Below are 12,189 nucleotides of genomic sequence, written 5' to 3' on the forward strand. Positions count from 1 at the left end.
CACTGTTTCACCGTCGGTATATCAGCTGTGTATCTGACTGAACGGTGCATATTGTACACGGATGCATCACATACTGCAGAGAGAGGGGAGTTACTGCTCTGTATAGTCCCTCCCATTCGCATCTTAACTCTCATGCAACATATACCGTGGATATGTGCACTCCCTGGGCACTGGAACTTCAACCCATTTACAATGCCACTGCTTCCCTTTGGCTCGTTCTCACATTCAATGCAGTTCACATTTACACCGACTCCCTCGCCGCTCTTAATTAAACAGCTTAAGGCTGTTCGATGGACATTGCAGATTGCACAATCAAGTCATATGTGCCCTGGGCACAGTAGACATGTCCTGTGTGCATACACTGGATTCGTGGCCATGCTCAGGATCCACATAACATTCAAGTGGATGCTACGACTCATGCACCTTGACACACCATACGACCCGCCAACTTCCCCTCTTCCACCAGATTCGTTCCTGTCTCAAGTTTACAATTCCCAAGCTCTGCGCCAGCGAATACGCTACAGTTCCTCAGTGTTCGCACTCTCTACACGTAATCTTACTCGGCAGGAGAAGGTTGCCGTGCGCCAGATTCGGGCAGGGGCGGCTCTGACACCATATCTGTCCATCATCGGTGGCGTGCAAAAGATCTGCCAGCAACTGACAGGTGCCCTCACTGTGGCGCTGCAGCGGACATTTGTGATGTGCGGCACTTATGGACATGCCCAGCGACGGCTGCTATTAGAAAACGGCTCTCTCGGAGGTGGGCCTGCGGTGTAACTGTGAGCGTGACTACGTGAAGTAGACCATGAACAATCATTTTATCTGCAACCTCTGCGGCTACCTCAGCAAAATGGGTCTTTACTCGTTTTAACTTTTTATCTCCTCCATTCCTTCCCCTTTTCTCAACTTATGCCTCACGGCACACTTCTTGAATAAAAAATAAACTAGGCACAAAGTGCAAAGGATTGATATTGCAGAAAGCACAAAATTGCTATGCGTACGGAACAGGCTGCGACGTTTTTAGTTCCTTGCGATCAACCACGTGTTGCTGTCACGTTGCAACAGGTCTGTCTTACCTCCACTTTCTCCGCTAGAAAGGAGCAGGCAGGCCGCAGTGCTGGCTCAGTGGTTAGGGCACTCGGGTATTGACCTGGAGTACCCGGGTTTGAACATAACCACGGTGGCACCGTTTCAATGGAGGCAAAATGCAAAAGGTGCCTGTGTGCTGTGTGATATCAGTGCACGTTAAATATATCCAGGTGGTTGAAATAATTCCTGAAACCTCCACTACCCCAACTCGCAACCCATTGTTCCTTTCTTCTTTCATTCCCACCTTCCTCCCTTCCCTTATGGTGGGCGTTCTGGTGTCCATTGAGATGATGTGAGACATTTACTGCATCATTTCCTTTCCTCAAAAACCAATTTTTCAATTTTCAGGGCCTGTTGTCCACTGTGCACTTATCTGTTCTCAGAAATAGCCTATATTCAGCTAGGTGGCGCAGTTAGGTTTGTTGTTTCTGTCTTGGTGAATGTAGCCTCTCATCCCGTCGGCTGCTTTCCTCCTCAGTTCTCCTTGAATTACACTCTCCCACTGGAGGGCGCGTTGCGCACAGCAATCTGAACCTGCCTACACGCACGAGAGAGACAAGACGCCTCGGGAGGGTCAATGGGGGGAGGGCTTGTTGTTCCGGCTCCTGAAAGTAAAACCTGCTGTGCACAAGTATTATCATCCCTCCGTATTATCCCAAGTATTATCATCCCAAGTATAATCATCCTCAGTATTATCGTATCCCTCATGACAACAAAGAAGCAAACCACAAGGCTTGCTCTAAAGGGCAAGAAAATTTTGCACTTCAGGCATGTAATTGAAGGCAAGATAATTGATGGTCGCTAAGGGTAACTGACTGGATCCCAAGGGAACGCAAGCGTAGTAGGGTGCGGCAGAAAGTTATGTGGCCGGAGGAGATTAAGAAGTTTGCAGGTATAGGGTGGCTGCAGCTGGCACAAGACAGGGCTAGTTGGAGAGATATGAGAGCGGCCTTTGTACTGCAATGGGCGCAATCAGGCTGCTGCCGCCGATATGATACAGATTGCTGAAAATAGCTTTCAAATGTAACTAAGGGACTTTTGGTGTGCAAAAGACATCTCATAGAGTTTAGTTTAGTAAATTGTAGACATTAACAACAATGTTATATGCCATTTATGAAGAAGTTGAGAGGGAAGGCCAGTTTTGTAAAGAAGAGTTCAGAGGGCAAAGAAAAAAAAGATGCCCAATGATTAAAATTAACTTCGATGCGCATTAGAATCATGAATGATAGAAGTTTGTAGCTTTGCTACCACTGATTGCGAGTTCACCTAGATTCAGTGTTCTCAACAGCAGAAAGGCCACTTCCATCAAGAAGAGCTCAGCAGCCAGAAAAGAGATGTGCCCAATGATTAAAACGAATTTAGATGCACATTAAAGTCATATACGATAAAAGTTTGCAGCTTTAGTAAGGCTGATTGTGAGTTCACCTGGGTTCACTGTTCTCAACCTACCACCTAATCCAGCGCGGACATAAACTTTTCTGAAAATGGTCACACAAACAAAAGCAACTGTGAGAAGACAAAAATAACGTGGTTTCTTAAATTTTGCAAATGCTCCGCAAAGCATGCTGGAAAACACCAAGATATCTATAGTACTTCACACAAAAGAGTCCCTTTCGTCTGGACAAAGTCCGTCTTGCCTATATGTGCAGCCATTGTTTTATAAGCAGCTCGTCGCATTTCCCTTTTTCCGGCCTGCTTTAACATTTAAATACGCAGCAGCACCACATCACGCAGTGTGGGCACGTGCCAGCGGACACTCCATGATGCAGGCTAATCGCGACGATATAAAACTAAAAAACAAGCAAAAAAAGTTTTTGCACCTCATGGTGACGCGGTGACCACGTCAAGAGGCATTGTGGTGCCCGGCAGCCGACGAGTGCGCAGAAATACCTGCGCATTCTCTTTGAGGAGGTCAGCGTAAGAGAGCGAGTTGGAACACGGTAAGCGGGACAAATCCAGGGGACGTGTTGGGGGGGGGCAGAGATCTCACATTTTTGCTACTTTCTTTAGGTGCACTGCACCATCAACAGTTTGGAAACAAGCAATCCCGATACCATGAGCGTTTGGAATATTGTGCTTTTCCTGCATTGAGCGGAATTCACACAATGGATATGATGCCACTTGAAGGGAAAACGAGCATTTGTTGCTCTCAACCACTGTCCAGGGACACACAGTATTAGGTTATATGTAGTTATTGGGAATCAGCTTACAAAGCTTCCGTGCAAAAATTGTGTGCCCGGGTTGACGAAGCTGTGTGATACAAGTTTCCTTAATATTATCTTGAATCATTGTGGCAATTACATCCCTCGCCTATAGATCTCACAATTTAGCTTTCCTGCTACATTTGTGAAGCCATGTGGGCTTGTACAGCGGTCACCATTTCATTGACATTTTACATTTCTTTTTGGCATGTCGTCCATGAATTTTGCATGACTATTTTTGGAAATCTAAAGGGAAGAATGGTGCAGCATCAAGTAACGAGGACGACAGGAGAGTACACACATGCACAAGTGCCAAATTTCAAGTTTATTGTTTGGCTGCCACAATGCTGAACTTATACAAGGCAACAGGCTTCCACACATGCACACACGCTCAAGCGGGTGTGTCCTCTCCAGCTGTCCTCGTTACTTCATGCTGCGCCATTCTTCCCTTTAGCATGTCTGCCCAACTTGCCCAATCCTATGCAGTTCTTAATTTATTTTCTACAATATTCTAACATCCCTGATCGGTTATTGAACAAGTATGCAAATTTGTGCTTAGTAGTGTAAAGCCTGCATTTACTGCTCGATAGTAGACGTGAATGTACAGCTGGAGTACCATTCCGCCAAATAACATCCTTTCTGTGCAGTTGTCTCTAATTACTACAATATTACTCTTTTTCAACCATCAAGAACATGTGGATGCCAAACTAAATTAGCAACACCACCTAAATTACGCTGCCACCCCATGGAGGTGTATGATTCTAACCTTCTGCATGCAATATGTAAGGGATATTTCACCGGAATTCTCCTATAGTTTAGTGCTTGTTCCTTGCATGTCACATGAGGTTGTGGTATAAAGACAAGGGCCCAATAGTTTTAAATATCTGTTGGGATAAAAGTATTAATACATATATATAATGGTAATTAAAACAGGTTTAAAAGTGCTGTTCACACAGTGTAGTCATCCCAAATAGTGATGGACCAACCTGCCAAATCTATATTTCTGTTTCAGCAAACTGAAATATTCCTTGTTAAAACGAAGCCGACGAACATGCAGACGTGCGCACACAAATAATCCGAAGTGCTGGATCTATAAAGAAGGAAATGCTTGCATTCATATCGCATCAATAAGAGTCGAAGTGCTTGGTTTCGTTTTCTTTTAGTTGCTTGATCCGTCGCTCTTTGCAACATGTGTGCTCCATCTAAGAATGGCTGAATAAATTATTTGTATTTTTTTTTAGTTCATCTCTGTATACTCATGCCATATCTTTCGGCCCATAAATTTAGAAACACTATAAATGGAGCGACCAGTTGTTATTCGGCGTATCTCCGTGTCATGTCCACAATGTGCTTGCACTGCCATCACGTGTAAAGGCAGTCGTTTCGCCACAGTGCTCACATTTGTATGGACGCTCACCCATGTGGGTACGAACGTGGTGCATCAGGGTGCTATTGAGAGCAAAGCTGCTGACAGCTTCAGCTTTCTGTGGGCGCTATATCCTTGTACTTCGCATGGATGAAAAAATTTTTATTGATTTGATTGACTACAAATCCTGGAAGCTGGTAACGCAATTACAACTGATGAAACACTCCCAAGCAGGAAGTAAACCATTTGCGACCAAATCAAATTCATGAAAAAAAAGATCTAATACTGAAGCGCAAATTTGAGAATGCAATGGCATACTGTCTAGACATAGGGTTCATCTGAAAAACAAAGACACGCCAACCAGCAGAATGCATCTTCGATATGAACAAGGACCCCATGCTGGGAGCAGAAACGTCAAGTAAAACCTTTTTTCTGGTATACACCTCTGTTTTCAAAAGTATTAATGCTCACAACACATAGCTAAATCTAAGGATGAAGTAGAAGTTTCTCGAAGTTCACTGGTTTTTAACAAATGCAACTCCACAAGATGCTCCTCAAATGAAATAATTTTTTAAGTCAATGGCGCCTTGAGAAATGCAGACACCAAAGCATGTTCACTTGAGTTTCTGTAAGTAAAGCATAATACTATAAAGAGGCTTGTTATAGAAATCCTTAAACACCCCAAAACTGCCACTGTAAAATGGAATCAGAACAACACTGAAGAAGGATGGAAAGTTGAGCGAGTTGGTAACAGTTCATGTTGGATGGAACTGTGCGAACAGACGAGAAGAGAAAGACAGAGACAAGCACTGACTCGCAACTAATGATTTTATTGAGAAGAACATACATTTTATACCCAAAAAACACGTGACATATCAGCAACATAGCAATTACGTTGGCATTTACAAAGATTACATCGCTAAACACTTATCAGCTACAAGGTACACTTTCATCAACAACGAGCCTCCCCTCACCCCCCTTATTTTCAGTTCATGAATTATCTAAAAACGAAACCTCCTTATCAACCAGAAGCAAGGAAGGCTGACTAACACACTCTGCTTGTCTTTTTCGAATGAAATATGCCTCTATCATTTCCCTGGCTGTTTTATCTCTGTGGTGAAACAAAATCTTTGTTTTGGTGACCAAGGGGCGGCATTTTTTCCTTTTCTTTTCCTGTTTTCTGCACTCGCGGCAGTGATCTTTCAGATGGAAATAACTTGAATCCGAGAGTGAATTCAAGTGTTCACACAAACGAATATTAAATGCAACGGCCAGTTTGGCCTATGTAAACTTTCTTATAATAGAGTGGAAGCTCATAAACAACTGAGCAGGCGCAATCGACCAACCGTGACCTGTGACTTGGCATTGGACGGGCTAACACTTTTTATTTGTTCATGTTTCTCCAACACAAAGTTTCTCCAACACGGAGTTTCTCCAACATGGAGTTTCTCCAACAGGAATTTTTGTAAAAGCTTTTCACAAGTTGATGAAATAACTGTCCGGCAAACCTGCGGTCTTTAACCTACGGACTTGTGACAGCACACTATGTGGAATGCAAAGATGACACGTGTTCAGAAGGCCAGACCGAATGCAAGACATAGCAATTTCATTTTTTACAAATTTCGAGTGCCCGGATGAATAGTTTAATACAGATTTCTGGGACCTTGGTGAATACCCCCCACACTTGTGGTCGTTTTTGAAAAACAATTTAAGGCTTAAAAACTGGAGAGCATCTTATGATGGAAACACAAACGTGAATGACAATCCCTTTGCACTCTCGCGAAAGAGATTCAAGATGTCCACTATCCTCCTGCTAAAGTTTTCTTTCTCAACCAGCACCAGAAAATCGTCTACAAGTCTCAAAATGCGTATCGCCAGTCCATCAATGTGTTTGTTAATAGCTCTGTCCACTAGACCTAGAAAAATATTGCATAATGTACGTGGGTGCCACCTTCGATCCAATACATATCCCTTTTTTTTGCACATAAACTTCACCTCGCCACCCAACGTATGTGGATTTTAAATAAAACGACAATATTTCAAGAAAGGTCTCGGCAGATACCCCGCATTGACCCATAAAACGTACTTCATCATTTTCTTCAGCGATGCACTTTTTGGCTGCTTCCAACATGACTTTGTGAGCCAGAGAATAATATAGGTCTTCAATGTCGGCACTGAAGCCCGAGCACAACGTCGGATTACTAAGCTTTAGGAACTGGGCCAACCTATCTGCTTTGTCAACCACAAATGGATCGTCCACAACTAACTTTGAAAGATGCTTTTGCAGCTAACTGGATACCGAGTATTGCCAAGTGCCTGCTTCTGAAACGATGGCTCTGATAGGAATGTTGATTTTATGAGTTTTTGCAGAGAAAAACAAATCTAACTTATCACCTTCCACTTTTAGTGTCGTCGTCGCCAGGGACCCAAAATTACACTCGTTTAGCAGTGAAACAGCCCGCTACTTTACACCACTGCAATCTACATTAACCCATTTGAAGCACTTCTCGGCAGCTTCGAAAGCCTTTTCTGCAAATATGCCTTCTGGGGCTGCAACAAAAGGACCTTCTTTATCGGACAAAACAAGCCGCTATTTGTTGTGTTCGAAAAAATCAACCAGAAAACGTAAGTCCTTACTTCTTCGTGACGCTCCCGGCGAAGCTACCAGGGCATCTTGAAGCTCTTTCACGAGAGTGTAAAGAGAATAACATTCACGTTAGAGGTTCCATCAAATGATGCTCTCCAGTTTTTAAGCCTCAAATTGTTTTTCAAAAATGACCGCGTGTGTTGGGAGTATTCACCAATGTACCAGAAACCTGTTTTAAACTATTCTTCCAGGCACTCGAAAATTGTAAAAAAAAGGAATTGCTACGTCTTGCATTCGGTCTGGCCTTCAGAACTCGTGTCATCATTGCATTCCACATAATGTGCTGTCACAAGTCCGTCGGCTAAAAAGCACAGGTTTTCACACAGTGTTATTTCATCAACTTGTGAAAAGCTTTTGCAATTGGTAAGGGCGGAATTTGTGAAACCAAAAAGCGAAAAGTTACATAAGAAACTGTCTGTTATTCCGTATGTACACAAGATAGCACACAATTTGCAAATGTGGCTGGACGTTTCGAAGTCGACGTCGTTTTTTTCAGCTCCGTAAATGTTGAGTGGGCTATGCCGAGCCATTAGCAATCACCATGAACAAATAAAAGTGTTAGCCTGTTCCAATGCCAAGTGGCACACAGGTAACGGTTGGTCGATTGCGCCTTCTCTGTAGTTTATGAGCTTCCACTCTATTGTAAGAAAGTTTACATAGGCCAAACCGGCCGTTGCATTACTATTTGTGTGAGCACTTGAATTCACTCTTGGATTCAAGTTATTCCCATCTGAAAGATCACTGCTGCGAGTTCGGAAAACAGGAAAAGAAAAGCAAAAAATGCCGCCCCTTGGTCACCAAAACAAAGATTTTATTTCACCACAGAGATAAAACAGCCAGGGAATTATGGAAGCATATTTCATTCGAAAAAGGCAAGCAGAGTGTGTTGGCCAGCCTTCCTTGCTTCTGGTTGATAAGGAGGTTTCGTTTTTATATAATTCATGAACTGAAAGTAAGGGAGGGGGGAGGCTCGTTGTTGATGAGAGTGTACCTTGCAGTTGATAAGTGTGTAGCGATGTAACCTTTGAAAGTGCCAGCGCAATTGCTGTTACATGTGACGTGTTTTTTAAGTATAAAATGTATGTTCTCAATAAATACATTAGTTGCGAGTCAGCGCTTGTCTGCGTCTTTCTCTTGTCTTTCGTCTGTTTGCGCTGTTCCACCCACCATGATGAGGACAACAACTTTTGTTGAGACAGTGAGGTGAATGTTTGCCTCCAAATCTATAAAGCAAGTTTGTCAAGACTGGCAATGCAATTTGTATTAAAAATATGCAACATGCAATGATAGCAGATTATTCGAACACAGACAATGCACAGGAATCTAGTGCAGTAAAGCCTTCAAAAATTTAAACCAAGAGAAAACTCTAAAAACCTGCAAACAAAAGCGAGCAATCTTTATCATCAGGCGGCTAAGCTTTGTTTCTCTGCTCTTGAGTCCCAATAATACAGCCACAATATAAGCAAGAAAAGAATAATGAAACAGCATGCTTCTCTGGTGGCATTAAACCCCCAAAAGAACGCAACATTGCACTGACGTAAATAAGTCAATTTGCTCCCTAGTGCCAAACACTGCAACCAGAATTCACGTACATCATTCAATGCACTGAAACTAATAAAGTGACGACATGATCATACCTGCACATGGCACGATTTAAGTCTCATTCATGACGGTACCAGCTTGGTATATTCAGGTTTCTCATGGAGGAGTATAAGCAACCGAAGGATTGCTCTGTGCGGTAGTACTTTGAAGAAATGTAAATGCCATTTTTTCGCAACAAAGCAAATTAAAAAGTGAGACAAGTTAGCTAGCAATAGTTTTAACATCTAATGCTGGGAAACGGTATCAAAATTTTAAGGAACTGTGGTTTTTGAAGCATGTTTGTTGTTCTCATGGCATTTTAAACTGTATTTTTCTTTAAACATCACTGTGCAAAACTGACACTGATAAGGTCTTTCACTCTTATGTGCTCGCACATGCTTAGCAAGGGCTGTACTCCGTTTAAAGGCCATGGGGCAGAGCTGGCACTGGAATGGTCTTTCACCTGTGTGGGTGCGAATGTGTTTCACCAGTGTCTCCTTTTGAGTAAAGCTACTCCCGCAGTGGTCGCATTTGTATGGACGCTCACCCGTGTGGGTACGAATGTGGATTCTCAGGGTGCTCTTAAGAGCAAAGCTGTTGTCACATTGGTCACACTTGTATGGACGCTCACCCGTATGGGTACGAAGGTGGTGCACCAGGGTGCCCCTTTGAGCAAAGCTGCTCTCACAGTGGTCACACTTGTATGGACGCTCACCCGTGTGGGTGCGAAGGTGTCGGTCCAGGTGGCCCTTTCGAGAAAAGCTGCTCCCACAATGGTCACACTTGTAGGGATGGTCATCCATTTGGGTGAGAAGGTGCTGGTCTGGGTGGTTTTTTTTCATGAAGCTCCGATTGCAGTGGGGGGACTGGTGCAGCTGCTGACTCATGTTCTCCCCAGACAGCACTCCAAGCCTGGGATCAGCTTTGACCAGGCCTGCACAAAGAAAGGCAGGGTGTTTTCAGGGCAATACGAGAAAATTCATGTTATATCTAACTTGGTGGTGGCAATATTACACATTTAACTTGTTTATTTCAAGGTCAATGGGTTGAGCCTTAAAGCAAGATGTGTTTTTAAACAAAATTTCCTAGTATTTGTAAATATCCATGGAGCTGGAGGGAGGTTTTACCTTGAAACAATTACTCAGAGCAATGAGCATACTCTGTAGCCAGCTTATGAGTTGGAACAACTTAGACAAAGTGCTCGTATAATACCTGGCTTCATGGAGATCTTCCAAACCTGCCCAAGAGTTTTGCACGAATAACGTAATGACTATGAGCTTTCAGTAGTGATACAGTACGCCAGAAATGAGTGTATTCCTTCTGTCTCTCAAAGGGAAGTAAAAAAAGTTACTAAGGCAAAACTTCTCTACTAAATCTAGCATAAACAAGGATTGGTCGTGTGACGAAATGAATGCAGAATGGAAATGGTCAAATTGAAAACCACAAGGACAAAACCATTTCTGTTGGCAGTGTCACCAATGTAATACATAGCAATAAAGATAAGCATGAATTGTTAATAGCAAATCAGAATGAACCAGACTAGATAAGTATTTCCCAACAGTAAATAGGATCACAAGCACTCGCATTAGAAGCTCCTGTAGACATCAGATAAAACAGTAGTGATTAAAATCGCCCTACAAAATATGAAAGCACACCAAAAGGTATTACTATTGCTGTGCAGAGCTCACATTTTAAAGATGTATGCAGAAGCGTACAGAAAACAATAAGCCATGAAATAATGAGACACAGAAGCTCAAAAGGGTGACAAAACGACAATGGAAACTGAGAAGCTAAACTGGTGAGACAACAGCGAAAAAAGCAAGAAAGAGTATGATGCACAGAAGGCACAGCCACACAAACACATGCACTTTTTGTACTGCAGTTTTTTTTTCTGTCTACGCTCTAGCTTTCGTCTGCAACTTGTGCTGATGTCTACTGGATCCCAAGGTTCCCTCAGAAATCATGAAAAATTCCACCTGTAGAATGTTTCACGATATCCATTGTTCACGTTGCAATGATGGTTGGCTGTTTTATGGGGTTTAGCATCGCACAGCAGGTCAGGATATCAGGGATGCCATAGTGGAGGGCTCCAGGTAATTTCGACCACCTGGGGTTCTTCAACATGTACTGACATCACACATTACATGGCCTCCTAGTAATTTGCCTCCATCAAAATGCGACCACAGCAGCTGGGGTTGAACCCGTGTCTTTCGAGTCAGCAGCCGAGCACCCTAACTACTGAGACATCATGGCGGGTTGCTGCAACGATGAGGTAGTGTTCCAGGCGTTAACAAGGCAGGGTCTGATACGTCTTATTTTGTGCAACGATACCAAAGTCTGAGATCACTAATTATGCTATTTTACATCATGAACATCAAGCAGTACAGCCTGACTATGCTGGAAGCAGTGGTTTTAGAAGATGGTCCGTCCGGCAGCTTGTGCACTCATTGGTCGCCAGTATTGCATTGGATGCCTGCAAAATGAAACAGAGCAAAAAGTTGATTAGAATAACTGCAAGACTGCAGACCACAGTATTTTGTTAAAGAAGCATGAACACCTAATTTTGATGGAAGGTTTTCGTCTCTACAATGATGCAGAAGACACTACTATGTATGAATCATCACGTCATCTTTGGCTATGATCAGTAAATAATATATAGTCAAATTCTTCAGTCCTGCTTCTTCAGTTTCAACACCTGAACAATGACTGTGACGTCAACGTGTGCATATAGGTCACGTGCGGCATGACATAACTGCAATTGCTGCTTCTGCATTTGCTGTCATTCCATCACTTGAGGCAGGCTGGGTTTAGCATTACAGTGAATTAAAACGAGGAAGCAGCGATTTGATCACAGTTCCTTCGTTACTCACATGACTCATAAGCAAGAAAAAGCAAGAACAATACCAATCTTCGAATAAAGTAACCTCCCAAGCTCCGTTGACTATGATCCAGTATCTCCGACAAGCATCCCCTCAAAGCTGCTTGAACGTATAACATGAAGCCTTATGGCACACTTTGAGGCAATTAATTTTTATCCTCAACAGTTGTTTTAGACAGCTACTCAACAGCATGGACTACACAACACAGAAGACATGTTCAAATAAACGCAATTCCACAATCACTTATTACAGTTTTCCGGCCCTAAAGCAATACAAAAATTATCAATAGGTATTAAACACTTCTTGGAAAGGCCTGTGCAATTTATGTGCGCAGTAGTAGGGTACAACTTAAAAAATGTTATCTATAAGGTGCCACATTACTCCACTGATCGATCCCAACAGTAAACAAAATTAGCTACCTAAAGT

General features: G+C 42.8%; 1 protein-coding gene across 1 annotated transcript; it reads right to left on the bottom strand.

Moving 5' to 3' along the window:
• Window positions 1-8,259: 8,259 nt before the first annotated feature.
• On the bottom strand, window positions 8,260-9,920 carry LOC144110635 (uncharacterized). The gene has a single exon (XM_077643675.1). It carries the CDS (start codon window positions 9,769-9,771, stop codon window positions 9,157-9,159), a length of 615 nt encoding a protein of 204 aa, XP_077499801.1. The 5' UTR covers window positions 9,772-9,920; the 3' UTR covers window positions 8,260-9,156.
• Window positions 9,921-12,189: the final 2,269 nt, after the last annotated feature.

The sequence above is a fragment of the Amblyomma americanum genome, chromosome 11 (genome assembly GCF_052857255.1).
Source record: "Amblyomma americanum isolate KBUSLIRL-KWMA chromosome 11, ASM5285725v1, whole genome shotgun sequence".
In the NCBI taxonomy this organism is placed as follows: domain Eukaryota; kingdom Metazoa; phylum Arthropoda; class Arachnida; order Ixodida; family Ixodidae; genus Amblyomma; species Amblyomma americanum.

Excerpts from the sequence above, each read along its gene's own strand:
- LOC144110635 (XM_077643675.1), bottom strand. The coding sequence starts at position 9,771 with ATGAGTCAGCAGCTGCACCAGTCCCCCCACTGCAATCGGAGCTTCATG.